Below are 20792 nucleotides of genomic sequence, written 5' to 3'. Positions count from 1 at the left end.
AAGACTAATTGAACTATATCATCGAGGAAGAATGTCTATGGAAATGGATGTGGATGAAGCTGACATACTGGTCCTTTCACAGGGCCTAGAAAAATCAAGTAGATTAACTTTTGAAATCAATAAATCCCTTAGGAAAATTGGAAAGACTTCTAACCAGTCTAGCAATCTGTTTACCCCAATCTTATCAAGAAATAACATGCTAGTGACCTTACAAAGAAATATTGAAAGTGTCTTGAACTCTGTTGCTTCCGTGAAAGATTTGGCTAACGAAGCTTCCAAATATGAAACTATCTTAACTAAGGGTATCAATGAGATTGGATTAAAACAATACATTCAAGTCATTCATAAATTGGATGATATGCTAGATGATATTAGAACCGGTGGAAACGAAAAAAATGCTGAGTTTCATGGTATCCTGTCCCATTTAAGCGATCTGATCAAGAATAGTGAAGCTCAACTAAGATTATATTTCGTATCTATCTTAAACCTTATAAAACCATTTGATCCTCAAATTTGTATCAATTCTAAGACTCCATTTCCTTATTACCAGGATGAGCAATTGAACGAATTAACCTATATTCTGGATTATTTCCTCAATAACACAGAAGATTCAGATATACAGGACGCCTTCATACAAGAAAGGAGTGATCTCATATTAAAATGTATGGCATTTCTAGAACCTTTTGCCAAACAAATCACAACATCAAAGAACGCACCTTATGAAAAGGGAAGTAGTGGTATGATAAGTTATACGGAAGCCCTATTGGGATTCATGGCCAATGAAAAATCATTGGTAGATGATTTATACTCTCAGTACCCATCCTATAAGCCAATAATCATGAAGAATATATTAACACCGTTATTGAATGCATATACAAAATTATTTAACACAAACTTAAAATTGGTACGAAATAACCTGGAAAATATTGGGATCTTTAGTTTCGAATTAGTGGAAAATATACATTATGTGCTAAAAGCACTTCGAATGAGTCCAGTTTTACAAAACTATGAACCATTGATTGAGTGTGCGTCTCAAGTAAGAAAATTAACTCAATCATTATTCAAAGATGCTATTGATAGAATATATACGAAAGTGGATCAGCTGTCTGTAATTCCAACAGATAATGGTGTCACTGAACCTGCTGTGGATACAATGTCAAGATTAAGGAAATTCAGCGAATATAAAACCGGTTGTATAGGAGCTATGGAAAATATGTCCCGAGAGAATTGGCTTCCTGGCAGTTATAGGGAGAAAGAGTACACTTTTTCAGGTCATTTGAATTCGAACGATCAAAGCGCTTTATTAGGCTGTTTCATAAGTGATTGTATTGATACTTTAGTGATATGTCTTGAAAAAAGAGCTCAAAGAATTTTGATGCCTGGTCAGGAACCAGATGTTGCCAATCCCAACAGCAGCAGAAATAAGGAAAAACAAAGGATTGGTGTTTTCATTTTGACCAATATAATACTTGTAGAAGAAATTATTGAAAAATCGGAATTAAATTCTCTATTAGGTGCCGAAGGTCATCAACGTCTGGACAAACTGAAGAAGAGATATGTCAGCTACTTGGTCTCTGATTGGAGGAATTTGACCGCTATTTTGATGGATACTGTTGTCATTGATAGTGCTGGAAAGAAATCAAAAGATAAAGAACAGATCAAGGAAAAATTCAGAAAGTTCAATGAAGGTTTTGAAGAATTAGTAACTAAGACCAAACAATATAGATTATCAGATCAATCCTTGAAAAAGACATTAAAATCAGAAATTATTTCACTCATTATGCCAATGTATGAAAGATTTTATAGTAGATATCAAAATACTTTCAAGAATCCCAGAAAGCATATCAAGTATACTCCAGATGAATTGATGACAGTGATAAATCAACTAATTAGGTAGTTACTTTCAGAACTTACGTACTATGCATACATCTATACTTTAAACTGAATATAGTAATGATTCAGGATAGTTTCAAGGCTTAATGTCTTACGTTTTTTTAAAAGGAGAATGGTCAAATCCTTTAAAGTAAATTTATTTCTATATATTAAATTATTTTCGTTTATGTATTGTTTTTGTTAATGCTGTTTTTGCTTTGAGTTGAAAGAATATTTATATGACCGATGCCTCAGGGGTTCCCAATGCCTCGTTGTCGATCGTATTGAATATAGGTTTGGATTCAAACTCATCCGATTGTCTATCCAATATATCTGATTTTCTACTTGAAGATGCATCTGTCAATCCTAATTCACGATTATTATCTGATGTACTTTCTTCTTCCTCCTTATTTTTAGCAAGCTGGTCTGGGAAAACATGAAAGTCAGAGCTCAATACAGGTGACAATGGAAGAAAACCAGTTTCGGACTGAAGAGGGTGCCACACATTTGGGTTTCGATCATATAATGCCGTAATGTCAACAGAAGGATCCATTGGCAGTTTAGGGATTTCATCAATGGAGTCTCTCGATCTATTCATAGAATAATCCATATCCAAATTGTTTCGTGACTCAGAGGTATCCAGTAATGGTTGTGTGTTTGCCGAATCCTTCGATATATCGACAAAAGAGCGATCAAATGAGGACCGACATGATTGACCTATACTTGAGGAAGGAGCAGATGTACCAACGTTTAAATGATCTGTATTATTATTGTTGTTGTTATTAATGTCCATATCGGTTTCTCCAAAGTGACTATCATCTAATAACTGATTTAAATCATTAAAGAACATAGTATCGTTTCTTATGGTAGATGGTAGAATATCCTGAATACTTTTACGTCTATTTGCAGTTGGAAATAAATTTGAAGATTGGGATCTCAATATACCTGAAGGTAGATTAGAGCCATGGAAGCTGAACCCGGAGGCAATATCACCATCTTCTTCAATACTCCCTAAAGACGTATCATTATCGTGCTTTTTAGAGTCATCCTTATTAGATGATAATTGATCTCTGATGCTGTTTGTCGCCTTGTTACTAACCAGGGATTCTTGAGATTTATTGACCATTATTTTTGGAATCATTAAGGATGGAATAGAGTGATTTGAATTGATATCAACACCATCATGCTTCATCACATCGATATAAGCAGGTGGGTGCTTTGGTGGTGCAGAATTTCCATATTTAAGGATGTCATCACTAAAATCAAATGCTGGTGGTGGATCTGCTAAGGAAAGTGGTCTCAATTGGGGCGAGGTAATTGGTGATAGTGGAATTGCCTGTGGTGACGTCAATTCCCTCTGGATCATATCTGGATGATAAATATTCGATTTTAATTTAGGTGAATTAAAGATGGTATCTATATCTTCATCAGGTTTATCATGTTGCAATATGTGATGACGTAGGCTACCCCTTCTTGCATGTGTCGAGGTTTCGTTGATATTTGCATTTTCATTCAGTTCTTGAACTTCAGGAGAAAGAACAGGTGAAAGCATGATTTCCTTTGGAAAAAATATATTGGAATTATGATAGCTTGTATCGAATCCACGGCGTTGTGAATCAGTTTGTGAATCTTGAAATGCTGATTCTTCATTACATAACATGTGACTATCATAACTCGGTAGTAATGTATTGGCATGTGAACAAAGCTTATTCAACACGTGAATTGGGGAATCAATACTAATTTCATAATGCTTCCTTTTATTATTTACCATTTTGGATAACCTTAGACATAATTTTATCCAGTGGTTGGACTTAATCTTATCATAGGTAGTATCTGGGTGTAACGCTTGATGATTATCGAATTTACTTGGTACAAAAACTTGATATTCAAAAGTTTTATTTATCAAATCACCACTCAATTCGTCTTCCAATAGATTGCCCATATATTTGGCCTTAGAACGTTTACTATCTGGTGGAGCGTCAGGAAGTTTAGGACCCCTATGCTCAGCTAGTAAAAACTTTTTAGTTGGCTCCATTCTGTGTATTTTCTTCCCCTTACAATAATACTCTAATGTTTCAGTAATATAAATTCTCACTCGATGTAAAATGACTTTATCCAGTGGTGAAAACTTGAAAGTAATGGGTAGAAAGGCATCTAATATAATATCCTTTGAAGCAATTACAATATCATAATATAATTGGTTTTCCCAATCCCTAGATATAATAATAGGTTCACTCTCTTCCACACATGTGTCCGATTGGGTACGAACTATATCAATCGGCAGCCTTGCCGTTATATTGGATTTAAATGCACCGAATCTTTCAATACTAGCGAATAAAAAATACTCAACAAACCCAAAGTCAGCTTTTATCGATTCAGGGTACGATTGGGATATTAGCTGTTCAAATGTGTAAATGTAATCACCAGGTTGAAAAATGAAATGTTCATTATTACCAGACCCGCTAGTATGCATGACATTTTGCAAAGATTGATCGTTTGAATTAGAGAATGTACTACTCAATATATCGGAAAACAATGATGTTGGTGTAGCCCGATTTGCTGAATTTTGGTTATTGTTGTTATTATTCGTTGAGGAAGCCACGTTTAGATGTGACGATTGATCATGAGCAGAAATTGATGTTGCTCTTCTAAATAAATTTAAAGGTGATAAACTTCTCGATGCTGATGTTACAGATACATTGGAAGTAGCTCTACCTCTGTTGAATGGAGTCTTCATTTCTATGGTATGTTCACTACCTCTTCTAGAAAAATTGGAAGTCGATGGCGTTGCATTCAAATTTAATGTTGACGTATTATTCGAATGGAAGTGTAAATGATCTGGTTTTTTTGGAAGAGGTTTAAATAATGACGCACCAGTAGTTTGGAGAATAGCATCATCGACGCTAGTCTTTTCTGGATTAGTTTCGGTTGAGATAGAATTTTCAGCTTGGTAAAAGGGCCAGGTGTGATTAATAATATCATTAATTTCCACAAAATCCTGTCTCTTAGGTGGGATTCCCTCGGGCCACTCAGTTCTTGAATAACCTTTAAAGGAAAGAGAAATATTTTTAATCTTGGATGGTTTCAAAACTCTAACGATTAACGAACCTCTCAATATGCCCGGGCATTTCTCGGCAATGTGACGAGACTCAAACCCTTGTAAGAACACGGTAGGTTCTGCCAACTGGATATAGAGTTCCACGGAACTTGTTTGGGCTATTGGGTCAGCATCCAAAGGTACCTCCACCGATTTTTCAGGTGGAAACAAAGGTGACCTGATGACAAATGGCATGTAATATGTGTGTGACTGTCAAAATAGCTCGATAACTGGGGTATAATCCTTAGGAGTCGGATTGGAAGGGAGTACACTCTAGTAGTTGTACGGTTTATATATTATAATCTCCGAGGCACTATGTTTTTTCGTTTCTTTTTCCTTATCTAAGAACAATTGCCAACAAAAAATTTCTCGAGAACTTTTCTGCACGTCTTGTGCGCTGTTTTCTGAGAGCGTGGGGTTTGGCGACTCTCGAGAGGTTCGAAGAGAAACTCCTGAAAATGTTTCAATATGTCCACGAGAAAAAGCTTCCTTGGCTGGGCTCAGCATCGGAGTTCTTCCCCACTGTCATAAAGGTGTATTGGGCAGGTCCAAGGGGCACTCTTTCTCCATTACACTGCCGATACACCTCAAAGATGCGATTTACGAGGAAGAAAGCGTCACATAGCTCCATCATTCAGGAATTGTCCGAAAGAGAGAAGGAAGATTCCCTAAATGCAGCCCAATTCACATTTAGGCAACATTCCAATGAGCAGCACTCCAGCTCCCCGGTTTCTCTCCAAGGTGACGAGGCGATAAGACAGCCGGAACCTAGACATCTTATACCATTAACACGATTCCGTTCTGTAGGCCGATCCTCCCCTGATCGTCAACATCCAATTCATCTATCAGCTTCACCGTTGGTTTCTAAGGCGAAGGGAGGGCCGTTACCATCTGTCAAGAGAAGAAGTAAGTCAGTTGATTCTGAGGGTATTGCTGTCATTGCCGCTAATTTAGCTAATAATTACATTAGTAAACCAAACAAGGCATGGGATTTACCCCGGTCTGACATGTCAAAACGTTACGAATCCCCAGTGACAATTAATCTAGGAACGGCGCAAGAAAGGGAATCACTTAGTAGGGACAGTGATGAACCTTCTCAAACAGCAGCACATCCGGGGATGAAAAACAAGGCCCACTCACAGGGAAACCTTTTGGATCGTGATCCTGCTAGACCAATTTCTCCTGAGGACAATTTAGTTTCAGCACTTTCATTATCGTCAGAGGAGGACAACAGCTTAATAGCTTCTGAAAGTGATTCGATTGAAATAAGTGAGACGCCTGAAAGTTATCTCGACTCAAACTATAAGGCAGTCACCAAAATGAACGGTAATAATATCACATACAAAGGTACCCTACCGAATCTAATACCTAATTACGACCAAAAGCAAAGGAGAAAGAAAAAGATTTCAAGACTTCTGAAGCATGCGAGACCATTCAAGGCGTTTTCACATCAATATGTGCCCAATGTCATTGAACCTAATGTCACTGTAGTGTCGAATAATAGTGGAAATACTGTAGTAGAAACTGATCAAAATGTTCAACTCAAAACGTCACTGAGATTACCCCTTTATGCCAATTCCGATGATACTAGTGAAACAGATGATGAAAATGATTATGTTGATGATCACTCTAGTGCTGATGATAAGCCAAAATTAGGACGTAGAGATAAACTCAAAAGACGAATTAAACGTACGACCAAAGTGGTAGTTCCACATCCCCACTTACCTCTTCATCATCATCTAAACACGGTAAAGACAAGTAGGAAGCAGTTTAATAAAGATAAACCATGGAAGTCGCATGTTGATCTGGGATTTGTCACTGAAATGGAGAGAAAAAGGTATGAATCAATGTGGATCTCTAATAGATTTCAGTATCTAAATTTATTGCCATGGTGGCCTGATAATGATTCTGAAAATCAAGTTAAAACTAATCATCCTCTTCCACCGGATGGACTGATCTTAGGGTTAGTCGTTAAAGATATTTGGTTAAGGTCGAATCTACCTATGAATATATTAGCCACAATTTATCAGATGATTGATTTTAGAATGGATGGCACTTTGGATAGAAAATCATTTATTGTAGGAATGTGGCTTATAGATCAATGTTTATATGGCAAAAAATTACCGGACAGAATTGAACCGAAAATATGGAATAGTGTTGATACCTATATAATTGAACCCAGAAGATAACATGCTGCTCTACCACTATCATATTAATTTATCAGTCATTCACCAGAATAATATTTTTGGTACATATCGGTCATTCTTGCACTAACATTCATTATTCAAAATTTCATAAGGAGGTTGAAATCGTTCAGAATCCAAGTACCCTGGAGATTACCTCAGTTAACCGAATGGAGTAAACCATGAAAGGTTATAGAAAAAAATGGCATATAACTAAACACGTATTATCATTATTTCATATATATACAAAAGTAAATAAAATTATACAAAGATGCATCAAATGTAATCCGTTGCTTAATGCTTCAAAGCTTGCAAAATAAGTGCTTCTGCTTTTTCAACACCTTCCTTGGTACCTCTAACATAGATAACATCATTGACTTTATCAGACCTTCTTGGGACATTAATAATAACATCGGCAGCGTCTCTGATCTTCTTAATGTTAGAACCACCTGGACCGACAACCTTATTGAATTTTCTTGGATCAGCACACCAAATGTAGCCTGCAAAAGTTGAAGAAGCAGCCTTGGCAACCCTGTCTTCAATCATTTTAACAACCTTATTTAATGTTTCTTCCTTCTTGGCTTCATCAATTTCTACCTTTGGTGTAGCCTCCTTAGTTTCATCTGAATCTTCACTTAAAACTTCACTGAAATCAATTGGCTCATACGTTAATCTCCATGGAATATCACCATCTTCTTTATCATTACGAGGTTCACCAACTTCTTCAATGACAGCTCTGAATTGTTCCTTCTTTTCGTCTTCAGTTGCAGGACGGACCTTTTCAACAGGAATGACAACATTGGAACGGTTTAAACGAGTTGCTCTTCTGGAGGCGTTTCCATGTTTAACATTAACAAATTCCTCAATTCTTAACTTTTGAGTGAAAGCACCTCTTTCAGAAACAAATTCATGCAATGAGGCTGGAACAGATAATTCACGGTCGAAACTATCTCTAACAATTTCAGTCAAAATTTTCTTTTCAGCCTTTTCAACATTTTCTGGTAAACCAGTTATTCTAACTGGGCCAGTTTCGTTTTTATGAGGTACTTCTAAAATAACATTGAACTCAGTTTCTAATTGACGACGAATCATACCACCTGGACCAACCAAAGCACCATGTCTTTCTTCTGGAATTTCCAAAGTCTTGGTAACACTGTTTTCACCATCTTCAACAATCTTGTTGATTTGCTTCAAGACACTAGCGACAAATTTCTTTGGACCTTGAACAGTTATTACATCACTTTCAGAATTAGCGTTTGGAATATCAATGTTTTTGTTTCTGATATCATCACCACCGGCCTTTGAAATTATATCTCTTAAGTTGTGACCACCAGAACCAACAATAATTCTGTGATATTTACGAGCAACAGATAAAGTTTCACTGTCAAAATCAGCAGCTTCGTCAATAATTTCTTGAACCTTATTGGCAGCCTCGTTAATGGCAGCTCTAGTACCAGTTATCTCTAATTCCACTTCACCAGTTTCTTGAACCTTTGGATCAGTACTCTTCTGTAAGAAATCCATCTCGACGCCGAAATCTGCTCTAATATCATTGATATTGGCACCAGCTTTACCGATAATTCTTGGTACATGTTCAGCTGGGACAACAACGATTTTCTTATAACCATTTTCTCTTTCAAAATCCAATAAAGCACTTAATTCAGTGAAAGCCTGCTTAACACCACGGGAAGGACCTCTGATAGTGACAATGTCACTATCTCTTGGGAAATTGATGAAAACACTGTATTTATCTTGTAAACGGTTACGGTAGACACCGTTAGCACCAATCAGACTACCATGGTATTTTTGAGGAACTACTAATTCTTTGGTAACAATATCAGCCCATTTCTTAGCTTCAGCGGCAATGAATTTCTTAGCTTGTTCTAAATTGTATTCTTGGCCAGTCAAGACGATTTCAGCGGTTTTGTCCTTAATTTCGTCGTGGTTTGGAACATCGATTTGACAATCAAATTTTTCACGAATTTCATTCAAGTTAGAACCCTTTGTACCTACTAGTCTAGCAATTGAATTACTGGCGACTTCAACAGTAATCTTAGACTTTTTAGTTGGATTTTCAACAATGCTTGTCAATGCCTTATTAGCAGTCTTAACTGCTTTATCATCACCTCTAATAGTGACCTTGTTGGCCTCTGGAGTATGCAATTTAATTTGAAGATTACCTTCTTCCTTGGAAACATCTTCTAGAATTAAATGTAGAGTAGCACTAGATGGACTCAATAAGTCATCTTGGATCTTAGCATCCAAAGTGTAGACCTTGTTGGTCATTTTATTCAATTTAGCACGTAATGGTTCCAAAGAAGCGTTGACCTTTTCTAGTTCAGCATTAATTTCTTCGGCTGAAGGCTTGAAATCTTCTTCAGGAGAACTATAGAATAATACAATCGAATCATTACCTGGGAAATAATCACCCAATTGAATAAATGGAACCTTGTCTTCAGTAGCCAATAGAGTACTCTTGATTGACTTATGGAATAATTCGTAATCCAAATCAGTAATGGTTAGGGTATCTAATGGAGTAATGGTATTAACAAAGTTAATTAATTCCTTACGAGCAAATTTGATTTCATTAGCTGATTCAGATTTAGCGCTAATATTGATGACAACACTAGCCGCATCCTTTAATAATGATGGGGCAGGTAACACAATTTTAACCTCTGGATAAGCCTCCTTGATGTCTTTCAAAGCTGGGTACTTGGTGAAGTACAAGGCTAAGTTTTTAGCATGAGCTAAATTCTTACTATGTGACTTTGAAATATCCAGAGAATCCACAGTGAAAGTCTTGGAATTGGCTCTGGCAAATGCAATGGCCTCAGTAACTTTGTCCTTTTGACCCACAAATGAAACTAATTCATCAGTTGGATCAGATGGGAAAGTAACAATAACATTAAACTCTTTTTTCAAGGCCTTGGTATCAATTAAGAATTGGAATTTAGTTGGAATCTTAATCTTTTCCTCAGTCAAAGTGGAAGATAATTGATTCAAGTAATCTTGAACACCAGTCTTAGTGGCTTTAACATCATCACGTGGACCAGAAATGTTCACTTCAGCAGTATCACGGTAGAAGTTACATTTGACACCTTCAGGAACAGTAATAGCGGACAAATCGATAAATGGAATAATTTTTTCATCTTTAACAGGAACTCTCAAACTTAAAGTTTTAGTTTCTTCCTTAACAATTTCTTCGATTCTACGTTTGGCCATATTCACAGATTCAAAATCACCATGGAAGTTAACATTTGCAGTGAAATCGTTCAAATCCTCATCGTATGAATCAGGATTATTTTCTCTAGCCAAATTGATTGTGACATCATATTGTTCGGAGATTCCACGAATTGTCTTACCACCAGAACCAATGATAGCAGCTCTACATCTAGCTGGAACAGTCATGACATCATCAATTGGTCTGGTTAATTGTTTAACTAAATCTCTCTTAGCATCTTGTACTTTGGTAGCGACACCAGAGATCAAGAAAGTACGAGAATTCTTAGACAAAGTAGACTCGACGGACACATTGTAAGCTTGCTTAACAGATTGAACAATACGAGACAATTCAGGTTTAGTAATGGATAATTGAGATTGTAAATCCAAAGTGAAAGATTCCTGGATATTTTTTGAACGCATACGTTTAGCACCGCTAACTGGAGATGGAGAAAGAGAGGAAGACAAAGATGGAGAGCATGAGATTGGAGGAGATGGTTGCATGTTTGGACCCCAGGTAACTTTAGAGTTCGCAAATATGGAATTGGAACCCAAAGAAGGTAAATCTTTCAAGGATGGAAGAGGAACAGGCACTGGAGCAGGCTTTTCTTCAGAAGCAGTTTCTTCAGTAGTAACAGCAGTCTCTACACCGTTATCAGTTTCAGAAACTGACAACATGGTGGATGCAGATTCATTAACGATTGACTGGTTTTGATCTTCTGGGAAAACGGACATTATAACAGGGGAAACGTGGCAAACCAAGGGAGACAAAAAGGGAAACTAGGTAATTATCTGATTAGATATAGATAAAAAAAAACTGTGGGAAGAGTGTTAAATCAAACTAACTTGAATTGTTTAATTTTGACAAGTTTGAAACTTAAGTGACTTTTGCAGAACGAGCCTTGATAATTCTGTTGAAAATTGACAGTTGTTCTTTCTTTGATTTTCCATTCCGAGCAAAAAACGCCAAACAAACAATCGTTACCCTCATAATAGTTTTAGCCCTACTAAAAACATAGGGTTAAATAATTAGGGCTCAAGAGGGCTAAATTTGTATATATAAAGTGTCAGTACCATTGTCATGAGGTTGTTTTAAACTATAAAAAATGCAAATATATATGAAAGAAAGTCAAAGGGTTCAATTGATTAATGGTAAAACATTAGCTTCATACTCACCATCAAAGTTTCCAGCTGAATTGTAAGAACAGATGAGATACGTCCCCCAGGCATTGTTACAAGATTTAATGGCACATCCAACCTGAGACGTATCTTTCCAAACTAGCTGAGTGAAATGACCTGTAGATTCTGAGAAACCAGGATTGGAATAATCATATTCGGAAATCTCATTATACCAAGCGTCGACGGAACCCAGAAGAGTGTACCCGGCAGCTAAATTTTCACCATATGGCCCACCAGAATGAATCAATTGACCATCACAATTGTAATGATTGTCAGCATAAGCTTGTGCGTATTGGGCTAGTTCCTCTGACCATGTCAATGGACCAGTATTTTCGTGCAATGCTCGCTTCTTATTGTGCTCTTCTAAAAGAGAGCTTTGAAAATCGGATAAATCTGTCTGTTGTGCATCTGATACCGCAGCGGTTGTTGTAGTAGCTGGTGTTACTACTTCAGAGGTGGCAGATTTCTCAGCAGGCATTGTGGCTGTAGTTGAATCTGATGTTGAAGTTGCAACTTCACTTTGCTGTTGTAGTGCAGAACGTAAGGCTTGGAAGGCAGCCTCAGAGACAGTTGCATTTAATAAAGGAACTTTAGATGTCGACGTTGCATTCACATTGCTGGCAGTGGCAAATGTAGTTATAGTTTTAGTGCCGTCTACATAAACTAAAGCATTGATGGTTTGGGTAACAGTGTGTTTTGTCACGATTGGGGCAGAATCTACTAGCATAGCTAAGCTAATCAATAAAAAGAGGGAAGCCTTCATTTTGGCTTTCAGTAAAGGAATGTGGGATGTTAGAGATGGACTTTTCTTGGTAATTTTTGCAACAGTAAAACAGATCACCTTTCAATATGCATTCTGTAATTGAGTATTCAGTCTGTTTAAATAATGTTTCTTCTCCGATGCTAACGAAATTCTTCCATCTTCATTACCAACCACCAGAACATAATGATAATCTTATTCCCGTGGAATCCAGTACTATATCAACTCCAGGCAATACTTAATATTTACGTAAAATTACGTATTATCGAGAAAGAATGCGGAGAGGGTTAGATCTGTTTTCTGCGGTGTTTTCTGAGCAGGGTTCCTTGCAAATCATTGCATGAGAAAAGTATAAAATCATAAATCCAGGAAATACAAGAAAATGGTGTTCCAACTATCCGAATAAGCTTTGGGACATGCGTAGAATGCAATTTGGTTGGTAAATCATACACTGTCTTTGAGAAGGAAAGTTGCTTAATCATTTTTTGGGTATCAGTGAATACCGAAAAATGATATTTCTTAAATATGCACTCGCAACTAATACGTAACGTCAAGTAAGAACCTCTGCATAAAAAACTTGAAATTTTTTTGGTAATACTAGGAAGGTACTTTTTTTCATGGTGCCAGATCTTCGATTTGATGATTATAGCTCGTAGTCCATCCATCGAACGATAATAATATAAGCATCCACTTTAGAAATGATGATTAAGAAAGAGAATAATAAAAAGTAAGATTAGAGGTGAGCTACAAACATATTGAATACTGGGAAACACAGTAACTTACATTTTTTTTGTGTATCAACCGTGGAGTTGTTGCGTTTAAATATCACCCAATAATGAACTGAATGAGTAAGCCTTTTTACTAAAGCTACTTTGGCATAGTATCTAAATGAGGTAAAACATTGGTATATGCTCGAGGACGACGGAGAACATTAATACCTTTTTAAAGAATTGTCTTTGCTTTTATATTGACTATTGAATTTTCTCTCAATTTTTTGTAGCGGCCAATCTGAAAAATTGTTTCTAGCGTAAACGTTATATCTTAACTAAATCTTGAAATAGTAAACTCCCAGCAGCCATTCCAAAACTGAGGACTAAACCACTAGGAAGGGCGTAACTATGTCAATGTTTAGACTGCAGGTAGAATTGGTCCCTCAAAATGGTCAATTAGCTCAGCAAACATCGATAGAAAATTCGCAGTTAAACCATACAAGATCTTTTATACCATCTACAGAAAATTCATTCCAATATCCATATAATCGTTTTCTATCTTTTGGTCTTCCTTTAAATTTTTCAATTCCAACAAAGAATAAGAAGTTTTTATTGTTTACGAAACCAACTAATGATCTGTTTACACTTTCTGGTGAAATAGTAGAAAAATGCGAAAGCATGTATCCAGATTTATCTGAAGAACTAGAAATTGAGACCCTTCGGGATAGTACTGATTGTGATTTGGATCCTGATTTTATAGTTGAGGAAGTCTTTAGTTCAAGTAATCTGGTTAAAGTTATACTTAAGAATGATATAGATTTTCAATCACTTGAGCAGGTTTCAAATTATAAAAGTATTAAGAGAAGAAAATCAAATACTGGCTCATACCAGCCACTTTCCAATAAGGTTTCCCAACAACAGGCAAATGGGGTTTATGGTATTCCGAGGAAACAATATCTTGCCATATCATCAACGAAAACTCCCTCAAATGTTGGAAGAAGAATATCAACACCGTTAGCACAACAAATATATCCTGATATTGATGAACAATTAGAAAATGAGGAAGATAGAAATGCTGCAGACAGGTCATTTTTACCTCCTCCTGCACAACCCCAATCACCTCAAATTCGTGTTAGTTCTGGTATTGATCGTTCAAAAAAAATAGATGGCATTGCAAAAGATGACAGTGTTTCAAGATCAGAGGTAGTAGATCCTGATAAATCAAAACAACAACGTTTACTATTGGGAACACCGATAATGACCACAATGACTCCCAATAGAGTAACTTTGACAGGCCAAAGGGTTGTATCTGAAAGCCATACAAGCAACAGTCTTCAATTTATTCCAAATAACAAGGAAAATAGTACACAAAGGTTATCTTCGAATTCAAATAGAAGGGTAAACTCTGCTGTGCTAAAAAATATCCCAGAACCTAAAATTACTGAAGTTGAAAAAGTACTAAAGGCAGGCCCATCTAGTCCTGCATCTCTACTCCCTGAAAAATCAGAGAGACTTCCCATGAAGAGACCTTTTCTTACAGGTGTTTCAAGCAGTTACTCTGATGAGAACATAAGCTCGGATTCAAGCACTCATTCTAGACCGACGCTACAGCGCCAAAGCTCCATAGCAGATAATAATGGATCACCTGTGAAAAATAGTCCAAATGAAGAAAATAATCCTGATTCAATGCAACTTGCAGAATTACCTTTAGATAAGAATGTGGCTCGTGTTCAAAATGATTTGCTCTCAGAAATAGATAATAGGCGTTCTAGGGTAGAAGATAATAATTTAAGTCATTTATTTAAGCCCATAACTCAAGAAAACAGAGATGATAATGATAAAACTGAAGATACTGATAATAACATTAAACATACAAGCAAAAATGCCGTGGAAAAGCAATCTAATATAACTCCTTCCTTTATTGGTGATGAGGAACGTGAGCTGCTCACCAATGAATCTGAGGTAGGATCGACGTTACCGCCTACCGACAAGCATCAAAATAGAAACGGGCAAATTACTCCATCTGAGGAGACAGATGATGAAGATGAAGCTAACACTACAGTACGAATCAACCCACCTGGCCGAGGAGACAAAAACTCAACTAATGTGAGCTTACAGAAGGTTGATGTGCTCAAAATTTTTGAAGGCGAATCTCTTAAGATACCAAGTTGGCTTAAGGGTTCAAAATCGAAATCTCAACGCAGAAAACCCTATACTACTGTATTGTATAAAGATATTGATAACTCTAAGCCTGATCCCAGAAATATTTTACCAGAAAGGACACCAAGATCTGCTGCTAAGCGAGCAGCACAATTACTCTCTGGATCACAACTTGCAAGAAATCAATCAAAGGAAGGTGAGGAAGAGCAAGAAGAAAGCAACGAGGAGGTCTTCGATAATTCTGAGCAGGAAGAATTTTCAAGTGACGAGGACTCTAGCAGTGGGATTGAAACAGCTGATTCTGAAGAGATGGAAAGGGTAATGATAACAGAAAATAACAAAGTGAAGGTTATAAAAGCGCATGCATTGAAAGAAGCAGTGGTTCCTAAGTTGGTTACATCCTCAGGTGCCTTCAGCCGATCAAGTGGGGACATGATAGAACATGTTAAAGAGTTGCAAATGTCCGCAGGTGTCACAGAAAATAACAAAATAGAGCAAGATAAAATACAAGAATTAACAAAATTACCATCCAGTAGCGAAAAATTGAAGAATCTAAAAGCTAAATTTTCTAAACAAAAACCTAACTCATTCTCGTTAATAGGACCGAGTTCTATTAACGATGACAGTTTCACTGTTTCAATAAATGAGGAATCTGACTCTCTGAATGAAACAACTTCAGATTCATCGTCAGAGGTTGATGAAGAAGTTAATTTTAAAAATTCGAAGAATAATGTTGCTGATGTATCTAGAGCACATGGTGACAAGAAACAAAACAGTAGTGGTAAGATTGTATCGGATGGAGGGAGAATGCAACAAAGTGATAATGTAACCCCTGGGAAAGTTCCACTTACAGAACTTCTAAGCTCGCCAATTTCAAACAAACCCACTCCTACGAAAGTCAACACTATGCTCCATAACGGGTTACCGCCTAAGGTTAGACCATCTTTGAATTCTCTTTCTGATCTAATATATAAGGGAATCCCCGATGTTAAAGAGAAACGCTTGAACGCTTCACAACCGAACTTCATTTCGAAAGTTAAGAATGTCGAGCTAAATGAGACAGACGAAACTGATGATAATTTAACGAGCTCTGATTCAGATAGTTCATCTAGTGACTCCACCTTAGATAATAAAGGAGAAGAACACAGTCTTGACCCGATATCTACTAAAACACAGTTGGGAAAGAAAAAGAAGAAACGGAGTAGTGGGTTCGCATCACTTATTCGAGAATCAAAACAGAAATGAGTAGTTACGTATATACTTATCCATATACAAAAATTCAAACAAATATTCGTATGTCTTTGAATATCATAAAATTTATAGCAATTTGTGTCAGCTTATCTGCTATTATATTTTCCAAATATTTAGTCGAGGCTATTATTTATAGTGTTTTCTTGTTACCTATATAATTTCACACTTCAGCATATTTGTTGTTACCTTTGATAAAATTGATGGCATCCTGCTTATCTACCTCTATCACAGTGGATATCTTATTCTCGTATTTTACCCTAAAGAAACGGTCCGCAACTTGTAGCATATCAGTTCTGAACGTGGTGCATATGAACTGAGCATTAACTGACAATTGTTTAATGATATTTGCAACCGCAGTTCTGTATTGTTTATCCAATGCGGCATCAATTTCATCAAAAAGATAGAATGGGGCAGGATCAACCATTTGAATTGCCAAAATAAGAGCGATTGCACAAACCGTTTTTTGACCTCCAGATAATTGTTCCACGTGGAGCTGTTCATTTTCTTTTGAGTTGAAGGAAACAGATATTGAAACACCGGTATAAATTGATTCATTATTATTAATTACCTCATCTTCCTGATCCATATCAACATCGTCATCGTTCGAATTCGTTTCCATTCTTGCATTATTGTCCACCCTATGGATTATTAACTTTGCTTTACCTATTGGCACTAGCTTTTCAAATACAGTTTCAAAATTTTCTGCAACCTTTAAGAATGTAGAATCAACTGCAGTCACCTTCTGTTGTCTTAAACGGGTTATTAAGTCTTGGATTGAGGTCTTGGATTCGTCAAGTTCAGTTGCTCTTTCCACTAATTCTTTCTGCTTTTCATCAAATTTTCTAAAGTTTTCATAGGCCCTTTTATTTACGTTTTTCAATCCAGAAATATCTTCACTTACTGAGTTTAATCTTTTTAATAACTCCTCACTGGATAAATCATTAAAAGCATTCAAGGCGTCTTCGGCAAGCAAACCGATTTCTCTGATTTTTTGTTGTAATTCATCACGTCTTGTTATTAAGGCAGTTTTCTTAATCATTGTCTTTTCAACATCTTTTTGGAAGGTTTCAAGTTTTTTTAACAGTAATCTTTGTTGTGAATTTGCTTTTTCCAAAATCTTGTCGTTATTTCTTTTCTCACTTTTCAAATCTTCTATCTCCTTCTGAATGGTATCAACGTGTTGAAGTGCCGAGTTACATTGGTTTTGTACAGCTTCTAGTTTGGAAGTCATTGAGTCAACATCACGTCTTAAGCTTGATAAGTAGGAGAGCCCCTCTTGAGACATTTGACTTAAAATATCTTGTTTCTGGGGAAACAGTTTCGAATTCAGTTCTGCATTTAGGGAATTCATCTCAGATGTAACAGTCTCTAGGTTTTCTGTTGTTAGAGTAAGTTTTTTCTCAATTTCGAGTAATGATATACTAGTAACTTCTAATTCTTCTTTCTCAACTAATGAAAGCTCACTGTTAAATTCACTTGACATATCCTTAACATAGGTTTCCTTTTTATCCGCTGTCACTCTGATATTGATTTCATTCTTCTCAGTTTTTATTGCAAGCGCTTGCAAGCTTTCTTCTAACAGTATTTTATCATTTTTTTTATTCCTTAATTTGCTCTTCATCCCTTCGATATTTGAAAGTAAAGACTCTCGATTGGTATTATGTTTCCTGATAGAGTTATTCAACGTATCAATATTAGAATCGACTTCTTGTATTGCCTGTTTAATGGATGTTAATTCTAGAGATAGTTCTCTATGCTTAGCTGTTGATTCATTTAAGGTACTCAATGAATCTAATCTTGACTGTTTATATTGGTCATAGTAACCACCTGTTAAGACACCTCTCTTATCTGCCCTATCTCCATCTAAAGTGATGGAGTTCAATTTAAATTTTTTAGAAATTCTTAAACCTGTAGTTAAATCTTTAACAACAATTGTTTTCCCAAAAATGTGTCTCACAGCCTTGTCAAACCTTTGATCATACTTAATCTTGTTGATTAGTGGTGTGAACGATGTTTGATCATTTGGTGGATATTGAATGTTGGCGTCGAGGTAAATTCGATTCAAAGGAATAAACGTCACCCTCCCACCTTTCATCTTGTATAGCTCCTTCATTATTATTGTCGCAGTCTCTTCCGTATCAACCACAATATGGAAAAGGGAATTACCACCTACTACCTCAGCACAAATTTTATATTTTTCATTAACATTTATGAGCTCACCAAGAGTACCAAAGACGGAATCTTCTGGTAATTTTAATTTTGTTGCAATCTCCTTAACACTTTTTATACCATTGGCCAGTGACCTATCCATTGTTTCGTTCACATTTCGTTCCAAAACCTTAACATTTTCTAATAGGTTTTGTAAGACAGTTTCTATTTTTTGCTCATTCCTCCATAATTCCTTACGTTTATCGATGCTAGCAGCATATTCACTTTTCAATTTTTCTAGTTCATCTTGAATAACTTCTAACTCACCGGTTACATTGGGTCCCTCAATGGAATCATTTAAATTATCAATATCTTCATCAAGAGAACGCACCTTGGAATTAATCTCATCACGTTCAATTAAAATTTTATTTTTGATGTCAACAAGGCCCTGTAACGTTTTATCCGACTCTTCAATTTCGTTCTGAATCCATTCGTTACGCTCTTCTATTGAAGCAAATCTTGCATACCTTCCTTTTTTCAATAGAAGGTCTCGCTGTCTTTGCTGCAATTTATTGTATTGCAGTTTAAACTTCAATTCTTCTTTAGATAACTCTTGGAATTTTGGAGATATGCTTGATAATTTCTGTTCACGTTTCTGTATTTCATCGTTAATGATATCAAGCGTCTTTTGATCTGAGTTTGCTTGTCTTTCCTGGGCCTTTATTTGCAATTTAAGATCCTTAATTTGTACTTGAAGATTCGTTAATTGGTTTGTTAATTCGGAATGTCGTGATTTAGCCTGTGGTAAATCTGTTGTTGTCTTAATTTTCAAAGTCGAATCAATTTCGGATAAATTTTTGGAAATGTTGGAAATAATTTCTTCTCTCTTATCTAGTTCTTTAATATATTGTTCTGAAGAATTTGCTGTGACATTATAATCGTCGTCCAACCTTTCAACTTGATTAATAATATCGTTCAACTCTCTATCGTATAGTGTGAATTGGAAAACTTTCCTGTTTTTTTCAAGAGCGTTATATTTTTCCAGTTCCTTCCTTTCTTGTTCCATTTCCTTCAATTTAGAATTTAGCTCATCCATTTCTTTAGCAATTCGTGCTCTCTTTTGTTCTGTTTCCTCCATTTTTTTCAAAGACGCTTTCAATTTAACCTCAAACGATTTAGCACCAACAACATCTTCCAGCAATTGTAGTCTTTCTTTATCCTTTGCATTAGTCAATGATATAATTTTTCCTTGGGGTACAATATTATAAGGATTGCTCATGGAAAATCCAGTACTTTCCAGCATTCTCACTACATCTCCCTTTGTAACATTCCTATCATTCAACTGGTAATCGTCCTTTTTCAACCCAACGGTTCTTCTAATACAAATTTCATCATTATTTTCCCTAGGAACGACACCAGAAGGTAAGATCATCTTATGTTCCGGATCATGGAAAACAATTTCCACTGAAGCACTCATCACAGAGCCACCAGATCCCTGATGAATAAGCCCCTGTCTTTCTTCTCTTTTCAAATTGGAGTAATCGTCACTTAAAACAAATCTAATTGCAGAAAAGAAGTTAGATTTACCTGACCCATTGGATCCAATGACAATGTTATGATGTGGAGAAAAATCGTCAATAACAGTTTGATTCCTGTAAGTTTTAAACCCCTTTATCACCACTCTCTTTATATACATATCTAGATGATTGGTGGTCTTTTAGATAGTCAATACTGATGTAGTTTAGTACAGATCTGCCTGCTACGCGTTTCGATTTCGAAATATCTTTATTATCAATTATTAATTTTTTTATTTTGACGCGTCGCGTTCGTTTTAGAGTGAGGGTAACTTTCAGGTACAATTGTAGAGTTGGGCGCTTAAAATATTGGACTTATTCCACTTAGACAATATGATCATTTAATCTTTTATCCTTCGTTGCGTAGAAAAATGGTTTATAGGTACATTTTTCCTTAAGTTCAGATGAAGACAATGGAATTAGACTTTTTTCCCTGTTTCTTTAAGGAGGATGAAAGAATGCACCAGTCGTCAGTTCAAAACAGAGAGGAGCACCCCCAGCTTTAACTTTCCTTATTTTTTCAACAAAACAGAATAAACCTATGTTAAAATTCAAGTTATTGTATTCCCAATTTAACACAACGTTTAATTTGGAACTAAATATTGTTCTCCCTTTATTGATTAGAAAAATACCCTGCAG

The 20792-nt window shown here is 36.1% G+C and overlaps 7 protein-coding genes across 7 annotated transcripts; 3 read left to right on the top strand and 4 right to left on the bottom strand.

The window, feature by feature from the left end:
• Positions 1–31: 31 nt before the first annotated feature.
• On the top strand, positions 32–1897 carry EXO70 (GTP-Rho binding exocyst subunit EXO70; the record flags this gene model as incomplete). The annotated part of the gene is made up of 1 exon (XM_003673830.1): positions 32–1897. The coding sequence occupies one exon, from the start codon at positions 32–34 to the stop codon at positions 1895–1897; it is 1866 nt and encodes a 621-aa protein (XP_003673878.1).
• Positions 1898–2107: 210 nt separating this feature from the next.
• On the bottom strand, positions 2108–5164 carry ALY2 (Aly2p; the record flags this gene model as incomplete). Its single annotated transcript, XM_003673829.1, has 1 exon — positions 2108–5164. The coding sequence occupies one exon, from the start codon at positions 5162–5164 to the stop codon at positions 2108–2110; it is 3057 nt and encodes a 1018-aa protein (XP_003673877.1).
• A 263-nt stretch (positions 5165–5427) lies between these two features.
• On the top strand, positions 5428–7158 carry TAX4 (Tax4p; the record flags this gene model as incomplete). Its single annotated transcript, XM_003673828.1, has 1 exon — positions 5428–7158. The coding sequence occupies one exon, from the start codon at positions 5428–5430 to the stop codon at positions 7156–7158; it is 1731 nt and encodes a 576-aa protein (XP_003673876.1).
• Positions 7159–7446: 288 nt separating this feature from the next.
• SCP160 (Scp160p) lies at positions 7447–11106 on the bottom strand (the record flags this gene model as incomplete). The annotated part of the gene is made up of 1 exon (XM_003673827.1): positions 7447–11106. One exon carries the CDS (start codon positions 11104–11106, stop codon positions 7447–7449), a length of 3660 nt encoding a protein of 1219 aa, XP_003673875.1.
• Positions 11107–11509: 403 nt separating this feature from the next.
• On the bottom strand, positions 11510–12313 carry NCAS0A09350 (CAP domain-containing protein; the record flags this gene model as incomplete). The annotated part of the gene is made up of 1 exon (XM_003673826.1): positions 11510–12313. One exon carries the CDS (start codon positions 12311–12313, stop codon positions 11510–11512), a length of 804 nt encoding a protein of 267 aa, XP_003673874.1.
• A 1115-nt stretch (positions 12314–13428) lies between these two features.
• NET1 (Net1p) lies at positions 13429–16425 on the top strand (the record flags this gene model as incomplete). The annotated part of the gene is made up of 1 exon (XM_003673825.1): positions 13429–16425. One exon carries the CDS (start codon positions 13429–13431, stop codon positions 16423–16425), a length of 2997 nt encoding a protein of 998 aa, XP_003673873.1.
• Positions 16426–16591: 166 nt separating this feature from the next.
• Positions 16592–20275, bottom strand: SMC3 (cohesin subunit SMC3; the record flags this gene model as incomplete). Its single annotated transcript, XM_003673824.1, has 1 exon — positions 16592–20275. One exon carries the CDS (start codon positions 20273–20275, stop codon positions 16592–16594), a length of 3684 nt encoding a protein of 1227 aa, XP_003673872.1.
• Between the last annotated feature and the right edge of the window lie 517 nt (positions 20276–20792).

This window comes from Naumovozyma castellii, chromosome 1 (genome assembly GCF_000237345.1).
Source record: "Naumovozyma castellii chromosome 1, complete genome".
NCBI classification, from domain to species: domain Eukaryota; kingdom Fungi; phylum Ascomycota; class Saccharomycetes; order Saccharomycetales; family Saccharomycetaceae; genus Naumovozyma; species Naumovozyma castellii.
The sequence above is the reverse complement of the archived record's forward strand: the minus strand, read 5'-3'. Positions and strand labels throughout refer to the sequence as shown.